Raw genomic sequence first — 20,603 nt, 5'->3', positions numbered from 1 at the left:
ACATGAACTCCGGTTGCAGCGAGATATGTTGCCGTATGCAGAACAGCAGCAGCATGCGCTTGAACAACAGCAACTCGAGTTGCAAGAACCAATGCCGCATAGACTATTTGAGCTCGACAGCCAGAATGAAACATTTTCGCAGCACGTATTGAATACATGTGATCAACCCGCATTTTCCGACGGCCCGCAACACGCAAGAGATGGAAAGCGAAGTAGAAAGCCAATACCACAGGCAAGTGTGTACAGCTCGTGGTCAGCAGATGAAATAAGGAAAGAGTGCACACGCAGAGGTCTGCGGGTGAAAGCAAAATTAAAAAAGACCGAGCGTATCGACATTCTCCTTCGGCACGACGTTGCGAAAGCAGCTTTCGGTAGTGTACTTCTTGGTGAAGATGGATCTTCGAATGGCAAAGTGTGCAAAACTGCAATCGGCACTCGGACTAAACACTGCATGTATCGCCTACTCAACATTCTGTTTTCTGACGACCTTGCCGCTCGATTCAGCGAGTCTGGGAATAAACCTCCTCGTGATGACCTGGACACAAGATCTGTGAGCGACAAAAGCAGTTTCTGGTTGGACGCTCGATCTGCTTTTATGCATACGTACCCTGAAGACCACGCATTCCATCAATTGGTAGCTGAGGACGATTTCTTTCTAGGCATTGACACATCTACATTCAAACCACATTCAGCAAAGAAACTCTATGAAATGTGGAAAGAGGTCGACAAACTCTACATTATTGCCGAGAGGAAGTTCACGACGTCGGGGCAGCACGAAAACGAGTTCCGCAATTTCGTCAATGGTTGTGGATACGTACTGTACTTGCAGAAATGTCTTAACGTAAGTGTTAAAGCTGTGAATTGTGTATATGTGCATGCTTAACGAGTACTTTAGCTGAAACCAGAACTTAGAAACTTCGCAAAAGGTGGACTCCTGTCCACAGACGAGTACGATACCCTGGATGACACGGAGAAGCTGTGTCCAAATCACCGTCCGCCAGACCTACGCCGTCTAAAGGGAAACGTGGGAATAGCGAGCACATGGAGGTTTTTACCGGGGCGTTTGTAGAGTATGTGAAGGATCGTCGGGTGGAAGCTGAGCGTGCCTGTACTTCGGCCTCCACACATCTACAAGAAAAGTCTTGCATTTTGAAAATGCTTTGGGATATTCGCCATCAGCTGTCAGAGCTTGACACAGAGATGGCAAATGCAGGCGAAGCAACAATGGAGAGGCTTAAAGAGGATAGAGCCCTTCTTCTTCGTCAAAGACAGTCGCTAATTGATGCTTTAAAGGGCAACGAGAATTAGTTCATGTCTTGGAAAGATGAACAGACACATATCTTGGGAAGCCGAGCAGATACATATTCATTTGATTATACTATTACTTGTTGCTATCCATTTGCATTCTACGCTGAATGTTGCGACCAGGACGATGTAAATCGTTCTCTTCTATATGCTGGACTAATATATCTCGTGATACCGCATCTAGAAGCTCAATGAGGTCGCCGTCTTCCGTTTCGTACTGAGTATTGCAGTAATTAAGGTCTCTCGAGCCGTTCCATGAGCGTAGGTCTCTTCGCATCGCAATAATTTCACGCGACACAGTATCAGGATTTTCAATTGAGTTATGATCGATGCAAAATTGTGAAGCCGCATGCAAGCATGAATTACATGCGACGCATTAGACAGCTTTACACAAAGTGGCCTTTTTGAAACCCTCCACTTGTTGACGAGTAACCCAAAGGCCATCTCTATCCGGATTCGACATTGGCTCAAATAAAATTTGTAGTTGTCGCGCTCAGGATGGCCCTTCAATTGGGCTTGGGTAAAAGGCGTCATGACCACTCTAGATTGAGAGTATGCATTATCGGCGACAACAAAGTAAGGACCTTGTAACCTCGAAAGAACTTGACTGAAAGACCACTGCAGGACAGCAATAGAATCATTACGACCACCCGGAGAGCGGCAAGCCATGGCCGTGAATCGGCACATGTAATCTGCACAAGCTTGGACATTAAGACCATATCTTTGATAGTGCCCGAAAAAAAAAGAGACTACTCGCCCACATTCGCTGGCCCGAGGAACGCGAATCGGGCAAAGCCAGCCATCGATTGCTCCAATGCAACCAGGCATGACACCACCAGTGCTGACAGATCGAAATCCAGCTGCTGTAACCTCCATTTCGTCATCACTAGTAGGAAACTTGATAGCTAGCTTTTGGCAGGTATTGATTGCGCGTAGCACAGCATGTACAATTCTATAGAAACCAGCGCGACTGGTCCCTGTAATAACCCGAATATGATGGTAGCTACCTCCAGCGAGCCACGAAATACAGGCTTGTAGCATACCAGCAGGTGACACTGAGGCTTTCCACGGGCCCGTCGTGCCGATTGCAACGGGTCCATGACCAATGCTCCACCTACGTTCAACAGCAAACGTTCAAAAGCCTCAGAGCTCATTCTGTAGTACTGTTTGAATTCGCCTTCCAAAACTAATCGCTCAGCATGTGAATTCCAGTTCATACGATCACGAATTGTCTGCATTTCATCGCTTCTGTTATCGTTGCTGACCAAAAATGATGCGAGAACAGGTAAAACCAAATAAAAAATCTCGTTTTCTTCAGCTTTCAGTAGTAGTTGTAAGTTAGACATGGTAGTGAACGGATGTGTACCTCGCGAACGAAAGAGGAAGTGATCTTTTTAAGGTTGAAGCAGACACCCCCATAAGATCGTGAGTCACAAATTATTTTGATTGGTTATTGTTCACTCGACCCCTACACTCTACTGTGCGGCAAGTTTAGCGCATGCGGGCAAATTGCCGCATGAGCGTCTTTTTATGAGCTTCGTCGCATGCGACCACCTACCCCGTAAGCCAATTAGAAGACTCTATTTGTCCTCCTGTGGCCGCATGCGGTCTATATTTCCGGTTGAGAATGAGCCTAAATGTGTTTCGTGTCATGCCACACCAGGCTTTGCCTTGTCCAAGTTAGTACCAACCAAACAATCTATCACTATCTGATTCTTCACTGCATTCAGAATCAGAGGTGTCTTCATTTGTTGTATCCAGCCTCGTCCACAATCGTGTTTAGAGTTTCACGAAGCTGCAGTAACCTCCTAGGCGCAGAGGAAACGTGAGTACCATTCACCGACGTGAAAGTACATAGTTTTTTCACAGGAAACCGTCTATTCCGTTACCACTACAGTCGCGTAAGCGCTTGATCATCATGTCCATCGGTATAGTTTCATCAGAATCTATATGAATCGGGTACGTCAAGTCGGTCGTATCCACAAGCTCGACGTTCGCGACTCGGTGCTCGCGTGGTTTTCCACAAACGAACGCTCGGGAATAGTACTGTACTACATATATGGTATGATACCATATAGTAGTATTCCCAAACGTTCGCTAACACTGTTTACGTCCCCATCACTAATGATATCACCCGCATACTCAATATTCAACCACAAGGCGGGACAGGAGAACGAGTGATTTACACCCAACAGTACGGCCTTCCCACACCAAAAATGGGTGAGCACCCATAGAATGTGCAAACACAACACGCTATGGAGGAATCACAAATAGATTTGACCGCCTTTGCACGCTGCCACTTCTGCGCAGACGCGCCACAGACGCGCCACAGGGGTCAAATAAGACCCAATCAGAACACAACTAGAGCTGTCGAAAATAGCCCAATCAGAGCCAGACACTACAGCCCAATCAAAGTTCCCACATTTCTCGATTCAAAAATTTGAATGTTTAATTTTGAACTTCACAATCTACGCGACCCCGCTTGGCAGGATGCCGAAGCGGATCGACTGGAAGGACGTGGCGCTTGGCATCTCCGCCCTTGACGCCGAGGGGGTGCTGAGCACCTTGAAGACGTACGAGGTGACCAAGTGCAACCAACTGGCGTGTGTGGTGTGCCCAGAGGACGCCACACACAAGATGCGCTACCGCCTACTGAAGTGTGCGTCGGAATCGTGTGCGTCGATTTCCTCGCATGGGCAGGCTTGCCCGTGGCGAGGGAAGACTTTATCGTGTATGCCGAACAACGTGGTGTCGATTTTCCAGCTGGGGGAGCACGTTACAGCAGCCAGATCCCCCAGAAAGAAGCGTTTGACGCCCAGCCAGAAAACCTATGTTAGGGAGCTGACTCTACACCACCTTCGGCCAATGAGAATTAGGCACTCTATGACGCGGAAGTTTGATATGGTGCTCCAGGACCTTCCGAGCCTGAGCACCGTCCAAAACTTCGTGCAGCACTACTCGCGAACTCACTTGATGCGAAACGATCGCGTGGACGATTTACGTAAGTGGATCCACGAGCGTGCATTCACTGGGGACGAAGCCTTGGATCAGCCTTTCACTTATGCGTGGGACCTGGACGTGGATGGTAAGCCTGTCGTAGGCAACGGTTCTGAGGAGCGGCCGTTCGTCGTCGGCTTAACTACCAAGACGCTAGTTATGCGACTGATGAGGCCTCCTGAGTCGTTCATCCTGCACGTAGACGCTACATACAAGCTCAACTACCGGGGGTACCCAGTTATTGTGATCGGAATATCCGATACCTCGCGTGTGTTTCACCTAGTATCACTGTTTATTGTATCCGGTGAAAACCAAGCCATTATACAGTCGACGCTCATGGCGCTGCGTCGACTGTACGGTGTACTCACAGGATACAAACTGGTGGTGCAGTACGTCATGGCTGACGCAGACCAGGCCCAGTACAACGCCGCCAACGCTGTTTTTGGCAACAACCCGCGGTTCACTAGTCTAATGTGTTTCTTCCACGTGATGGAGAAAGTGTACACGGCGATTAAGGCGTTTCCCTCGGATACTAAGGCTACTATAGTGCGCGATCTGTACGATATGCATTTTGCGCGCAGCCACAACGAGTTCGTGCGGATGCGGGAGGACTTTTTAAACCGTCTGATGGATGGTCGGGGGCTGACGACATTTGCCCAGTACATTAACTGCCAATGGCTGAAGGGACGCTTCTCTACCTGGCAGCTCTATTGGACTCCCAGCGGGTTCGCATCCACGAACAATCCGGTGGAGACGTTTAACGCTGTGCTGAAGCGTGATTACACCCTCCGACGTAGACTGAAAATGGGAGCGTTGCTACAGGAGCTAAGTAATTGCTGTCAGGATAAATCAGCAAGCGAGCGAGCCTTCAGTCTGGATGTGGTTCCATCTCCAACTCTCGTACGCAGGGTCTCTGAGATGATCCGTGAGGAGCTTCTGTATGAGGGCTGGCGCGATCCAGGTGATATTCCGAGCGCTGGACTCGTGCGTGTAATTTCATGTCCAGCTAAACGCATTCAAGTTTCCCCCAATACACGCAGCGAAGAGGGTATCGCGGTGAGTGCCCAGATGGGCGTAAACTACGCCAGGATGGAGTTCAAAGGACAGCCGTACGGAGGCTGGATGGTTGACACCACCCGTATGTGGTGTCAATGTAGCTACTGGTTCGGCTTTGGCGTGTGTGTGCACGTCCTCTTCGCACAGCGAACACTCGAGTACTTGGACTGTCGCGGGCAGGAGATATTGGTTACGCGCGGCAAGCAGAAGAACACTAGTGAAGGTCTGATCTCGCGAAGCGGCCATCGTGGTGGCCGTCCACTGGGCGTTGGCCCAGCGTTGACATATTGAGATCCTGCATGTGCACGCGATCTACTTAACTAGCGCCGGGATGCCTTTTGCATGGTATGAGTTGATCTGATAATCAGCCAATCGAGGACTTTAACATCATCGACGATATAGTGTGTGTTTTTTTGCTTTGACAGTATATCAACAAATACAAAGAGCTTTAAGAAGAACCCTTCGATGGTATTCTTACCCAACCTCTTTAGTAAAAAGATCATCGTCGAAATTTGAGCAATCTTCCAATATTAAGGATGCTGGGCCTTCTTTTCTGCATGAAGAACTTTGATCATCGCATCTTTCTTGACTGTCTTCGGAGAAACTCCTCGCATGTAGAGTATGCGAGCAATATATCACTACACGATACCGTCGAGATACGAAGTCGTACTCTACTTTTATAACCGCTGGATTTAAATTCGTTTAAACTAAGTCTGTGAAGGTCGCTTCTTCCAACACTGGTCGCACGCGCATTTGAACCAGATATTATTACCGTACGAGACCGTGATCTGGGCTCCAACGTCGACAGTAGCTACCATACGGCACAGCACCTTAACCTGCGTCCTATTCTGCATTTCCACGAACTCTACGTTGGGGCAGCAGGAGTGCTGAAAGAATCTTGCGGTCGTTCCAGCAGCCAACGCCTCGATATACACAAAGTTTCCCCGCGTGGGTTTCTCATTCAACAGCATGGTGAAGCCGCTGCTCTGCTTCACGGCCTCCTTGGGTTGGCCTTCGCGCATAGCCTCATACTCCTGCAACTTTCCACAGTACTCGGCGACGATCTCTCCTGCCCATAACTTCTGCGTCGTGTACACGCCCAGGCCTAGGCGCCGAGTATCGTAGATCCTTAGGCCTGGGTGATTACGTGGCGCGTTGCTGCATAGCGCGTCGAGACGGCAGATCTCCGGCGTGCAGTAGAATGCCATGTCCGCGTTCTGACAGCAGTGCGCGAAGCAGTCTCCGATGCATAGGCAGGGGTCAACGTCGCCGGCGTCGACGAAGTTTAGCCCCTCCGACACAATGTTCTCCGAGATCTGCGCCACGCAGTCCGGAAAGGGAGCAGGCTTCATAACCTCTGGCATATCATCGTCGGGGTCAGGTAGAGTGGGCGCGTTATACACCGGTTTATTTTTGCGCACTTTGACCAACTTCAGTCGCATGCCAGGGATTCGCAACAAGTCCTTCATTGTCTTCACCTTCAAGGTGTGCGCGTGATAGATGCTGGTGCCGCTGCGAGTTGGGGCGCGTCTATTCTGGTAGCGTTTCTTTTTTGATTTACTCACGTGGTAGTCAACCTTTCTCACCTTGCGTCTGTGATACTGTGCCTCGCGCTGTGCGAGTGTAGGGACCGCCAAAATCTCACGTAGAGATACCAGCTGAGATGGAGTAGGCTGACTAGATTCTTCCTGTTGCTCTGTCTGCTCAGGTTGGCTAGGAGAGTCTGGTACGCTGTCTTCAGCCTTTTCCTCGGATTCCAGACGTCCATCCTCCACATTCAACTCACCTCCAACTTCTTCGACTTGTTTAACATCGGAATTAAGACTGCTAGCCTTCTTTTTGTAAAAATGTGTCATGTTCATAGAAATGAGAACGACGGTGTTCTTCCTGTACAGGTCACCTGAAGCGTCATCTTCCACATTAGCTCGCTGCAAGATTTCCTCCGATGGATGGCCTTGCGCAGAGGTGGCACCAGTCTTGTGTGGCGCCGTAGGTGCCACCAAATGACCAGGGGGGGAGCTGGGTCGCTTACTGAGCGCGGACATCTTAAGGTTCGTGTTACCCTTGGTTTTAGCGGCTGCCACGGTGACTGGCGCCTTTTCCTCGTATTCATTCTTTTCATCGGACTCGTGCGCATCTGTGAGACCGTGAGCAACGGCCGCAGCAACCGTGGTCGGGGAGCTGGACGTCAGGGAATGCGTCTGATCGTCGCCAATAAAGGCACCCGTAAAAGCAGCGGTTACGATGCTCTGAACCGCCTCAGCAAAACGTGTGCGGTCGGATACAGCCCGGAACTCGCCCGACACAAGCTTGTACGTGCGTAATTTGCGCCAATGGCACTTCACCTCCTCACCGTCACGATTTAGCACCTTCTTGATCATCATGGTTGGCGGAATGATCTCATCCGTCGTGACAGCGATCGGGGCCGCCGCCTTGTCGAGCGAATCATCCACGCGCGTAACAACAGCAGTCCTGTAGCCACGGGGGTCGCCGGCGACATACATCTGAGTGTAGTAGGTGATCGTGTCCCCAGCGTACAGCTTCATAGGCGGAAGCTGCGCGGAGGACAGCCCGACCATGGCGGTGTGTAGGGTGCGGTGGCTGGCGTCTTGAGGCCAGAAGCCAATGTTTGCTTCCAAACAACGAACAACTTTTGGGTCACATTCAAGTAACACACATCCTCCGAACACGTACTGCATTTGGCTGACGCGGGTGCGTCAGCCCCATTAGCCCTAGCCTGGGGCCCCCACGGTCAGGGTCTATCAGAAAGGCCGGGTCTGTTGCCCCGCCCCTGTCTTTTTGTGTTGGAATCTTGATGTGTTGGTCAAATCGGTTCGTGTGAAAATAAGGTTATCTCCGGGACAGGCCCCTAGGTTTTCAGTACACCGGTGTAGACATTTCCTTTGTTCTTTACACTCAATATTATAACACAAGATTTTCAGTACTGGTACACCGGTTTCGACATTTCCTTTGTTTATTTTACACCACAAAAAAGTGAAAGTTTTTAGCTGTTTGGCGCCACAAAGACTGCTGCCATAGCATTAAAAATGCAAAAATACATCGATTGAGTCATTTTTCCTTTAAAAAATTCCTCGACGTGCAAACGTAGACTATCTCCTTTAATCCCACATCATAGACAAAATCTCGGATGGGACGACACTGGCACAGAATTTTGGACAGTATTACTGTACTTCGAAGTATTTACTGTTATTAAAGTACATGTACAGTAATTTTTGATTGCGTGCGGTTTTATAGAAGCATATGCATCGTAATGGTACATGTATCGTAACACTGTGCATTTGTACGTGTACCGGTAATGTATTTCCGAGCAGTTCACCAGTAAAATTAAAACAAATTTAACCTGGCTTGATCATTGATCAATTTGCGGACAGACAAACACTACTCTTTTTCTTCTTCCGGTCAAAACAGTATGAAGGTTTCTGTCGTCCTCGTTCTCGCTGCTGTCGCCATCGCTCCTGCCCATGCTGGAAACCCGTCTAAGATGAAGGATTTACCCACCGAGACTTCTTCGGAGTCAGAAGGGCTCGGCGGGTCTTGCAACTTTGCTTGCATTAAAATGATGAGTCCCGTGACGGACGAGAACGGAGTCACGTACTCGAACGAGTGCATGATGCGTGCAGCCAAGTGCAAGGGAAATTGGAATCAGGACCCCTTGGAGGAGTACAAGCGTGTTTACGGCAAACACTTCGGTGCCCCACGCGATGACGACGAAGATGAATCCGCCAGCTCGGATACGGTCATTCAGGGCGAAGACTCGGACAAGGACGAATCAGCATCTGAAGAAGGCTCAGCTGAAGGCACTCCAAAGTCGTACTGCCCCAACATCGTGTGTCTTGACGTGTATGAACCCGTGACTGACGAGAATGGCGTGACGTACCCTAACCAGTGCTCAATGGATGTCGAGAAGTGCAAGGGTCCGAGAGAAGACGTCTATGACGAATACAAGCGGATCTACGGCAAGGAGTATGGCGCCCCGTGACGATGATTCTAGAGATGGTGAAGACGAGTCTACTAGCGAGGACAGCAGCAGCCCATCGCCGGCAACAAAAATGGTGAAGGGTACAAAGGACTCTGGTAAGGCGAAGAAGTCTACTAAGTCTTCGTCAACCACCTCCAGCGGTGTTGGACATATTTACGAGGACGGCTCAGAAGGTTTCATTGACGATGGTGACTCGAAGCCTAGCAAGAAATGTGCGACTGCCTGCCCCGACGTCAAATTTTATGTTTGCGGCTCCGACGGTGTCTGGTACTCGAATCCGTGTGAGCTGAAGATTGCTGCCTGTGAGAATCCGGAGCAGAACATCGTGGAGAAAGATGGCGCCTGCAGCTCGTAAGTGACAACGCACGATAAAAAGGCGGGCAAGATTGGAACGCTGCCTATTTGGTAAGCTTACAGGAAGCGCTGCTCAGCTTCACCCAGTGTTGACTCTACAGTAGACATTGGAATGAGTACCATCAGGAAATTCGTTTTCTTTTTACCTCGAAGTACTTGCAAATTACTACTGTAGTATGTTCGTACTAACTTTAATACTTTACTAACTTCAGATTCATCCTGTTAGCCATAAGCTCACGCTAATAAATAGGAGGAAATGGTGGAGAGCCTTTGCCTCGGCTCAACTCCATTACGCTATAATCGCTGCGCATAGTTGCTATTAATGTTTTCAAAAGATGTCTATAAAAAGAAAAAGAACATTCTTCTATAAGTAGCCGTATAAACATTGGTTTATGAGTTATCCGAAGCTAATTGTACTATTTTTCTAGAGGATGGGTAGCGCTTGGAGATAAATGTTCCATTCGTTAGAGCAATACAACATTTGAGGCGTGTTCTTATGACCAATCATGTGCCGGTAGTGAAAAAAAGGGGCGTGCATCTTCATGTAACGCGAGCTAAACGTCCAGCATCTGTCTTTTTCAATTCATACCTAATACACGTTATTATACGCTTCCGTTATATGAATCACCGGTGACGGTCTGGGTACCGCCCCGGCGATTGCCTGGTTACCTCTTCCATTCATGTTACGCGAGCTAAGCGTCCAGCATCAACCGGAAACTACGTTTCAAATACACAGGTCTTGGCGTGCAGCTTGCAAACCAATTTTACTTCCCCCCTTCATTTTACGTGAGCTAAGTGTCTGGCTTCTTGTCCTACGTCCGAGATGATTCACCCTGTAAAACTAAACTCCCTCCAACCCTGATTTAATAAATAGTCTTGTAAAAGCGATCGATAATTCTACTAATTTCGCAAAACTATTCTGGACTATTAGGGCAAAGCTTCTTAGTTAGATACCTGTGATCATATGATGCTAACCGTTCTTTTTATAAACTGTCTAACTTAAGTAATGTAAACCTTTGCGTGGTGTACAACACACATCTTCCTTGGCGAATTAAAGCGAGCACTTCCAGGAAAAGATTGTAATCAACCCAAGCTTATTTTTTTTAAATATGGTAACTAAAAACGCTCGTTTATTTTATAAACGCGAGTCATTATAACAGTTTGTTCCACTGAAAATAATTAGTTTGGATACCTACTGCAGGTCACGACTGCTTCCCTGTCCGGCCGAGAGTGACTCGACGTATCAGACACCACTCCATGCCGCGGACTAAACACAACTGAGACTAGCGCAGGCGTAATTTGGCTACGCGATAGCGTAATACATTGTATTACATTACCGGTATTTAGTTTGAACGAGAGTGTGGTCACCACGAACGGACTGGGTTATGCTACACGACGAGTTCGGTGTGCGAACGTAATAATTTGTCGACAGTCAGTACCGTATTACTAGTATGCGGTAGTACCGGTAGTTGATTTTTCTGCCGTAGCTGTTAATAGTCCCACGTGAGATAAAGAGTCAATAGCGTAAAAATATACTCTTTGAAATTTAATTTAGAGCTAAGGAAGGATCTGACAGCTTCCATGACTTTAAACCTGGTGACTAATTGGGCCTAACATAATTTAAAACAGAAAGGGTTCTTCAAATTATACGTGACGCCAAACTTGAAAATACTCAAATTAGGATATATCTATCAAAATTCATGCGTGTCGTTTGAGCAGCTAAGTATGGTAATATATTAGCCAATGGTAGGCATGCATGCTGCACGAATGGATTACCTACTTAATTGAGTGTTGAATTGCTATTTTGATGATAAAATATCAATTCTCATTTCTTGGAATCTTAGAAATTCTCACTTTTAGATCTAAGACCAGAATCTATAAGGCTCAAGATACGGGTTCCTCGACGCAAAAACGTATGTGGAATGCCGAGCGACCAAGGCTTCGTCACAGAACTCGGCAATGCCCTGTTGCCTAGTACAAAACACCTCAACTATTTTAGTTGCAGGTACATGTATGCTATTCTGGATGACATCCTCATTGCCTAATTCGGGAAATCCTTCTCAATTAGGAAATTCGTTGCACAGACCAAAATCAGTCAAGTATCATGAGAGATCGAAATTGTCCTCGGGAACCCAAACCTGGTAGTCAATCTAACATTTCTCCTGTGGTTTATGGCAACTTCTAATCTCAATGCATGCTTGTATTTGGTAGTGAACGTGGTGGTGTCGCGGTACGCTTTGGCACTGCAGCGGAAGAGCCGCTTGAAAACGAAAACAAAGCTTCATAGTCATGGCGGTGTTTGCGTACAATCGACCATGCAGACTGCACCAGTGGCTCCTGTGTATCTAAGACCCTCCAATGAACAAGGTGCATCTTGCCATATACTAGTACCAACGACGAAGGGTGTATCTGTTCAGAGGTTTCATCCAACGCCAAGACCGATATTCCCGACTCGAATATCAACATCAAGCGTGAAGGAAATCAATGACCGAGAAAAGAGACGCTCGAAGCTTGCAGATGCAGACCAAATAAAAGAAAACATCTTAACTCACGAAGCTGAAGTCGCGAAGGAGACTGTAAATGCAGTTTATAAACTCAGCAAGACCGACGAAATGGAGCTGCTACAGAATATATCCAATCAACTCAACTACATTGAGGCAAACGCAAAGGACAGACAGAAGAAACAATCTTAGGTTTGCAGGCTAAATGACAAATTTCTAACGAAAGAAACACAGTCGCAGATGTTCGCAGCGTGGGAAGTCTTGCAGTCTAAGCTGCAGCAACTACAGAAGACAATTGGTCTTGATCATCAGCGGCATGCAAGTTTGATGAAAGTCTGCGCTGAAAACGTGGTACGCGTTGCTCTGCCTTCCTTCATCCGTCTTGCGTGCGAACAAGTACCTGTACTGCTGTATGCTGCGCAGTCCGAATCACTGGCTGAGCAATTACCCCGTTTTATTGACAGCATCTCGCAGTTGTGTATCTCTGTCCAACTTGTGGTAAACCAGTCAAGTTGCTCAGAGACAAGCTGCATCAATTCTCTTCAACTAAAGCAGCACATGGAAGCGTTAACCTTGGAACTTGATAACCTGCTGGAGTGGATAAGAACTTCCAATCACGGGAATTCTGTAAGCTCTTCCTTTAGACAACGCAAAAATGCCCCTAACTTTTGGATGTTTTTCCAGGAAACGAGGCATGAAATGCAACACCTGGCTGATCAATCAACCACTGCACTACTCGAGATCGCTCACCTTGTCACGGAACTGAAAGTCGGGAGTAAAAAGACCCTAAAGCACCAACAATATCGACACATCCACTCATGGTAAACCCGTTGCCATTGATCCACACGATTGACGAGTTAGTAGCCTCCCGCCGCTTGACGTAACTTGTCAATCCACTTGTCGCGCTCTTGGATGTTCTGGGCACGCAGCTTAAAGACTCGACCGCTATCTGCTGCTGACGAGCGTTTCTTGCTGTTCTTCTCGAAGAATCCTCTTTGCAGTTCAAACACGTGTGCTGACTTGCCTGGAGTGATGTCAAAGCCTTCGCCTGCATCACGTGACGGGTCCACCTTGCAGCTATTGCCAGCCAGAGAGCTATTAGCTTCAGTCAAGACTTGAACATTAAACTCAGTTCGACTCACCCGGTGAGGCAAAGCTCCTTAATAATTTTCCCACGCTCGTAGTCGTCTTTTGTCTTCGCGTAGATGAGATTGGCGCCGATGAGAATGAAGTACCGTTGCTTCCAATTCTTCCGCCCCAGAGGGTTCAGTACATATCCACCGCCTCCCTGCTTGATCAAATAGCCCTGCAGTTCCGTAACTTCTTTATCTTGAGCCGCTTCGATGACTTTTTGTTCCGGAAGTTGAACCTAAAGAGAAAGCGCCATCAGTACATCTCTCCTTGGCAGTCAGTAAGTATCCTCAAAAACAAGCCCACCGAGACGAACGCAGCTTCTTCCAGCAATTCCTTCTGCTTGGTGGCCATCGTGTGCATTCTGGTCAGGTCATTAATGGCACCTACAAGCGCTTCTTTGCGTAGCTGCATAGCGACGAAGTATCGTCAGTCAGACTGCGTATGAAGCAAAAATCCTCGTTGTGCACTTACCGATTGGAGTTTTGCCACTTCGACCAGCTGCCTATTGACGTCTTCTTGCGCATCCACTGTCTGCTTCTGATACATTTTGTGCTTGGCGTTGAATTCCTCAACTTGTTCCTCTTTCTTCTCGATCATCTCTTCTACCACATCTGTATCGTGCTGACGGATCTTGTCTAGCTTCTCAGAAAACTCAGCAAGTTGAGGTCGGATAGTGTCGTGCATGAACGTAGCCAGCTCCGCTTTCTGCGGTGTAGAACAAAGCGAGTAAGCAGCGTTACTTCTAACACGAGGGAAGCAGTCGACGTTACCTTCACTGGACCTTTCGCTTGGTCTGTGAAGTCCGCCATCAGTTCAAACACGTACGTTTGGTAATAGTGATAAAAGCGCTGTAAAATAGAGGAAATAGACAAATAAAAAAAAGGTTTTAATTGACAGATTCAAGCGCAGAGTAAAAGCATGACACGTACCTTGAACTCCGTTGACTGGAAGGAATATCCGTCGTCATCCTCTTGAGGTCCCAGCAGTAGATGAGCATCAACTTTTTCTGTCATCTTGGTGTGAAGCGTAGAAAGTAGAGACTGACAGAGCTCAGAAGAAATACGGTTGTTTTCTTCCTGGATCGAGGCAAACACTGACTCGACCAGGTCACGAAAGAGTTTCTGCATACAAAAAAAGAATGGTTATATACAATAAGAAACATGTTATCCTAACGACGCTGGTTACCTGGAGCAATGTGCTGAGTTTTCCTGACTGAACAGGCATCGTGCGCAGCGTCGTCTTTGCCTCACGTTTTGCAGCCACGTGAACTGAATAGAGGACATCGCTCTCACATGGCAACTATACAGCAAGAATGTGAGATATATGAACGTCACAAACTACTCATTAGTACCGACCTCGACCAGTTCTTGACGTTCTCGGACAGGAGCGAGTGCTGGCTGGAACGCCTTCAGGTCCGAAACATCGACAATGCTGCCCAGTCTTTCCGACATACGAAGTTTGTAGAGTTTGACTCCATTCTCGACGACGTTGAGACAGCAATTGTGAATCGAATCCTTCCAAATCCGACCTTTAAACGCCTGTTTTAAATAAATAGAAACAATTTGAAATCTGGAAGCATTTTAGCAGTTCTAAATTTCTAGATCTTACCTTAAACACGTTATCGCGATGAGCCAGCATGGAAACCACGATTGACCCGATTAATGGTCCATTTAGGACGACACCCTTTAGATAGCGATTGTGGATGGAGTCGGTGAAGACGCGAGAGAGTTTCTCCAGTCGTTTCTCAAACGCTTCTGTACCAGTTGGAGGGACAGCGAAACATCCCTGGTCTGGAAAAATAGACTCGAAAAGCTTGCTAAATTCTGCACCCGCTGAGTCTCCAGGCAATGCGGCCAATGCGTTGCAAAGATACGTCTGTTCCGCTTCCTGTAGTGATAGCCCACTCTCTTGAACCTGCTCTTTTAGCTCACCAGTAGTGACATTCTGCAACACCCAAAGCAGCTTCGGTGACTGAGGAAAAACTACCAAATCAACAACACAAAAATTAGTCATAGTATGGTTAAAATATTATTAATATATTTTATCTTACCATAAGCAGGTGCGTCACTCTCTTCAGTATTCGACGCGAGGAACCCGAACTGGTCAACAGCTTCAGGAGTCAAGTGGCCATCCACATGGTGCACCACTACACTACTAAGACCCGCGAGGATCGAGTATAGCAGCATGTCCAAATGCTGCACATAATAAATACGTAATTAGGCGTGATAAATTTGATAAGCATACGGTAATTGCTTCTCACCTTGTCTTCTCCAAAGCCCGGTCGGTCCAGGACAGCCAGATACTTAGCGTTGGGGTAGTTAGCGCGCTTAATATACAGCCATGCACCGCTGCAATGACAATTAAACAAATCATATATAATTCAGTCATACCATAGTAATTGCGCTAGTATGATGCGAGATCCGTACTCTGTCTCGATCTCCTCTTCAACTCCAAGAAGACTCCGCACCAGCGCCGTCTTGCCGCTTCTCTTGGCTCCATGGAAGCTCACAACGAGCACAGGCTCAGCCAGTCGCTGTAGAAAAGAGATGGCCTCCTTCTGGATCTGCACACGAGCGACGTTGGTCTCATCCGTCGTCACAGCCAGCAGTTGCCCCGAGAAGAGCAGCTCCCCCGTCATCTTTAGCTTGTCGAGGTATCGTAGGTTCAAAACGCTCAATTAGAAACCTCTTAAAACCGATTGTGATTTAAGTCTACAACGAAATATTTATTTATAATTTAGTTCTAAAGGGACCTTTCAACAAGATCACTTCGAAAATGGAGGCGCTGCTACTCCAGGACGGCGCGTATGTGAATGATCGGTACGAGGAACTCCAAGAAGGACGACGGCAAAAGGATCAGAATGGGCCAGCTCAGTCAGTGGGCGTTTTTGCCGACTGCAGCTCCACCTTCAAGCTCTCGGACGAAGAGCGCCAACAGCTGGAGCATTGGCGGATTGTGCAGCGAGCGAAGGCGCTGTACGCCAAAGGACCGACGCCACAATTAACCAAGAGATTTTTAGTGTTACAGAACATCCTAGATAAGCTGTATGCTGAAAAGGAGGCAGATCTGTACATCACTTCACCCTCAAATAACGCTCTGAAGCGACCAGACACGATAGAGACGAATGTCCCTATTGCTTTCAAAGAACTACCCTTACCGACGCAAATCGTGCTTAAAATGTTCTTCCGGACGTGTCAGTCACTGCGAGATCCATTGAAACTCGCAGTGAATAGTCGACTTTCGGTGCAAATCGCAGCCAAACTACCGAGTTTATTGACGTCGATGCCTACGTGTGTGTTGTCGCCGGGTTTAACGGATGAGGTTCCGGTGGAGTTAGAGGATGAGGGAAATGTTTGGAGCGTATTCTATCAATTGTTTCAATTGTTTGAAGAGCTCTTGGGTATAAAGAGTGATTGCATGGGTGAGGAAAAGGTCTGTCTATCTGCAAGTGACCGAGCTACTGTAGTTGTAGCGTATGTGGCGCTGAGTTTGAAGTGGGGTAGACTCGGCTATTTGCTAAAAGGGATCAAGCTGCTACTGGAGAATGATGCTGAGCTTGGCGGAGTGAGATTGGAACCTCTCCAGCCGCTTTTTCGTGAGCTGGCAGAGGCTTCTGTTGAGCGAGCACAGACAACAATTGGCGAAGAAGATCAGCCTTGTGGCTATCTCATGAGCTTTGGTAAGGGCGATCACGGGAAGTTAGGTCATGGCCAGTGTGTGCACGTCAGTTGCCAAGAAGGAAATTGCACAGAGAACAAGCTGGTGCCGACTATGATTGCAGCTACTAGGGACATTCTCTTCCGTAGGATCGACTCGCTTTCGACACACAGCATTGCTATTACCGCTAAGGGTGACGCGATGGCCTGGGGCAATGGTGATAAATACCGATTGGGTCACGGATCCTCAACGAAAGAGTATACACCACGAATGATCGAGCATTTGAGACTGAAAGGACGAGTTCGTGACCTTGCTTGTGGCCTCGGGCATACCCTAGCGCTAATGGAATCAGGAGAGCTCTTCGCTTGGGGGAACGGTTCAAATGGCCGCTTGGGTTTGGGCGACACCAATGACCGTTCTAACCCTACGAGAGTGATACTCCCAACCATTGAACAAGGAAAAGAGGCGGATGGAGGACCTGAATCCTGTAGTACAAGCGTGCCTGTACGATTTCGGCATATTTTCTGTGGCGCTTCGCACTCCTTAGGCCTTTCGTGGGACGGACGAGCGTATACATGGGGAAAGAACAATCAGGGTCAATGTGGTCATGGCCACACTAACGATCAATGGACCATCCAAGAGATTGAAAGCTTCGAAGATGGAGAAGAAGCAGAATGCGTCACTTACGCGGCTGGTGGTTGGGAACACACTCTGTTTAGTACGGCTTCGGGTCGTGTATACTCTTGTGGCTGTGGATACAAGGATAGTCGTCGTGCTGGCATCCCTCCTGTCCTTGGACACGGCGACTGTGATCGTCGGCTCAAACCTACGCTGATACAGTCGTTAGAAGATGCCAGAGAGGAAATTGTTAAAGTAGCGTGTGGATGGGATCATTCACTTGCCGTATCGGCAAGTGGGAAAGTGTATACGTGGGGGTCTGGTACGAATGGCAAACTTGGACACGGCGATGAAGAGAGCTTTGATACCCCCACACTTGTGCGAACCATGGAGGGTAGACATGTCAAAGACGCGAAAGCGGGATGCGAACACACAGTCTTTCTGACTTACGACCACGAATTGTGGTCTTGTGGACAGGGTGACAGTGGTCGATTGGGTCATGGCGACAGTCAAACACGGAAACGCCCCACGAAGATTGGACTCTTTGGTCAAGGCGGACTAACACCCGTAGCCTTAGCCGTTGGGGACAAGTATAATCTAGTTCTGGTTCGAGATAATGATGCACAATACGAAGGTGAGAGTGAGAGCGAACCCGCCTCTATTTCTAAAGCACAACAGCAAGCTTCATCCAGTCATGGAGCTACTCGACTAAATAATCGTTTGCGAACTGGACACAAGAGACATCAGAGCAGTCGAGAGAAGGAATTCGGGGCAATCTGGGTCTTGAGTGTTGCTGACGGGATTAATCCAAAAGGAAACTCTCCAACTACCACGTATAATGATCCAGATTCAGCAAGAAGTGCAGCTTTGTTCATAGCTGGTCATGTTGATCGCCTTGCTACGGGCTATACCTGCAACGAATTAGACGGGAAACGACACGACTTAAAGGTGTCAGAGCCAAACTTGAAAGCGCAGAAAACCATTTTGATCCCATATACTACAGACACCAGCTATGCGTCGTTGGATACGCTGCTCCATCTTCTCTGGTGGTTTTCATCTTGTGAAGGCTTCAAAGAAAAGACTGCGAGGGGTGACAATGACTTGGAAATCTTAGAGCGGATGGCTCTTGCGCTTTCTTGCTTGAGAATTCTTCAGCTAAATTTGAAAAAATCACTGGAAGTTTACCATCTCCCTGTTCAAACTGGAGGATTGTACTGCTCCGAATCGGGGGATTTGTTTCGTCGCGTCCATAAGCTACTGGACAGTCTCGCCGGTCTGAAAGGAGAAGACTCTGTTGGCCGCTTTAGTGGATCTCATAGATCGGATGGAGTGCAGAACTTAATTGCTATTGGGAATGCAGTCAGTCACGAAGCCGCTTGCGCTTTGAAGGTACGCAATCATCTTGTAACCTTGCACAGTGATAGGTTACTTAAATACGCTTTGGTTAGATGGGATTCGGTATGTTTTACCCCACAGCTGCCTCGCGCTGCAGCTTATTATGGGAGATTCTTGACGATTGCAAGGTCGACACCCCTTCTATGAGAACCGTCATCGTCTCGGACCAACTCTGCAAGGTGAGTAACTTACAAGTTCTTGGTCGAGTTTAAAACTAACTCGTGAAGTGCACAGGATTCGACCATGACGGAGATATTCAAGTCTTTGCTGCCTCTTGGTCTACTGAGACAAAATGTGCTACCGGCTGATATGAGTGCGACTGGGAAGGATATCTTTGATATCAAAACTCTTATGATCGTGCTGGTAAGGCGGAGCAGTGCAGAAGCGATCAAACATCTCGACAATGAGGCATTCTCTGACTTTACGAATGCACCCGATTGCTTCTTGCGATTGTTGCTAGTGCTACAGATGCACTATTTCAGTATAGTTCATCGATCGGCTACGGAAGCGAATGGAACGGGAGCTTCAAACCGGCAGATTCTGGACTCTCTTCACGAATACATAGATGTATTGATGGCTGAGTCTCTGGCAGTGCTGAGAAGACTTCACACGTCAAGTCGCCAGCACGAAGAGATCATCACGTGGCGTCTGAATGGAAGTTTCTTTCAGACATTGCTCCCCGGTGCAATCGAGTGTTTGGCGATACTTTTAGTGCCTGTGTCGAAATCTATTGACAATTTGGTCTTAGTGGAGCGGATTCTACCGAATCTGCATGTTATGCTCAAGATGCTGGATGAAGTCAGCTGGAAAATGCACACTGGTTCTGACAATCAAACGCACGATGACACTGTTACACCACTCGGATCTACTGCGCAGGATCGCAACTGGTTTGTTGATCTTGCTGATGTCTGCGCGGTGCTTTGCGGAAAACTGAGCTGCGAGTTGTTTCATCCATGGGGGACGTTCACCATGGGGTTGGATGAGAATACTCAGCGTGGTAACTACTACTCGCTTGTGATGTCACAAGGTCGGTTAGAAACCCAGGACGTATTATCTACCAGAGCACACGTGTCCAATTCGATTCACAATATTTTGGAGTGGGAGCGTTTGGGTGTTTTTGAAGTTGAAGACGAACTTGTTGGTGCTAATGAAGACGCTACTGCCTCTAGCTCGCTATTATCAAGCACAGATCACGGTCGGCACGTTCTCCTACAGCTGTGCGACGCAGACTTTCCGAGCAAATCGATGTCGTTCTGGACTTGGGTAGCTGCTAAACTTTCGAAGGAGGTGGATATTACGATCGAAACGCAGAGGTTATTAATGCTTGTGGTGAGCGTATCGTCGTGGCACTTAGGTCTGAGCTCAGAACTTCGCTCTGTCTACGAACTGTACGTCACTGCGGCTCAAGGTGGTACGGCGATTGACTCCGTGGCACCGATAGGTCGAATTTGGGATGTGTTTTCTGTTCTCCTTAGTGCCACCAAATCGGGGTCGTGGATTTATGATTCGGTTGACTCGGAGATTGTAACAAACGCCATCGAGTTGTCGAAATTGCTGCTGAGGCTGCAGCCCAATCCAGTGTTTGT

At 47.8% G+C, this 20,603-nt stretch overlaps 3 protein-coding genes across 3 annotated transcripts; 2 read left to right on the top strand and 1 right to left on the bottom strand.

Moving 5' to 3' along the window:
* Positions 1–8,788: 8,788 nt before the first annotated feature.
* PITG_05430 (kazal-type serine protease inhibitor, putative) lies at positions 8,789–9,955 on the top strand (the record flags this gene model as incomplete). Its single annotated transcript, XM_002999033.1, has 3 exons — positions 8,789–9,342; positions 9,395–9,709; positions 9,925–9,955. 3 exons carry the CDS (start codon positions 8,789–8,791, stop codon positions 9,953–9,955), a joined length of 900 nt encoding a protein of 299 aa, XP_002999079.1.
* A 3,115-nt stretch (positions 9,956–13,070) lies between these two features.
* Positions 13,071–15,985, bottom strand: PITG_05429 (uncharacterized protein; the record flags this gene model as incomplete). Its single annotated transcript, XM_002999032.1, has 11 exons — positions 13,071–13,290; positions 13,356–13,582; positions 13,651–13,752; positions 13,819–14,052; positions 14,118–14,195; positions 14,277–14,468; positions 14,703–14,885; positions 14,956–15,329; positions 15,398–15,542; positions 15,608–15,695; positions 15,774–15,985. The coding sequence occupies 11 exons, from the start codon at positions 15,983–15,985 to the stop codon at positions 13,071–13,073; spliced, it is 2,055 nt and encodes a 684-aa protein (XP_002999078.1).
* Positions 15,986–16,128: 143 nt separating this feature from the next.
* On the top strand, positions 16,129–18,218 carry PITG_05428 (uncharacterized protein; the record flags this gene model as incomplete). The annotated part of the gene is made up of 3 exons (XM_002999031.1): positions 16,129–17,419; positions 17,480–18,169; positions 18,214–18,218. 3 exons carry the CDS (start codon positions 16,525–16,527, stop codon positions 18,216–18,218), a joined length of 1,590 nt encoding a protein of 529 aa, XP_002999077.1.
* Positions 18,219–20,603: the final 2,385 nt, after the last annotated feature.

The sequence above is a fragment of the Phytophthora infestans genome, genomic scaffold, assembly GCF_000142945.1.
Source record: "Phytophthora infestans T30-4 supercont1.7 genomic scaffold, whole genome shotgun sequence".
Taxonomy (NCBI): domain Eukaryota; phylum Oomycota; class Peronosporomycetes; order Peronosporales; family Peronosporaceae; genus Phytophthora; species Phytophthora infestans.
Note: the sequence above shows the minus strand (reverse complement) of the source record. Positions and strands in the feature narration are given on the sequence as shown.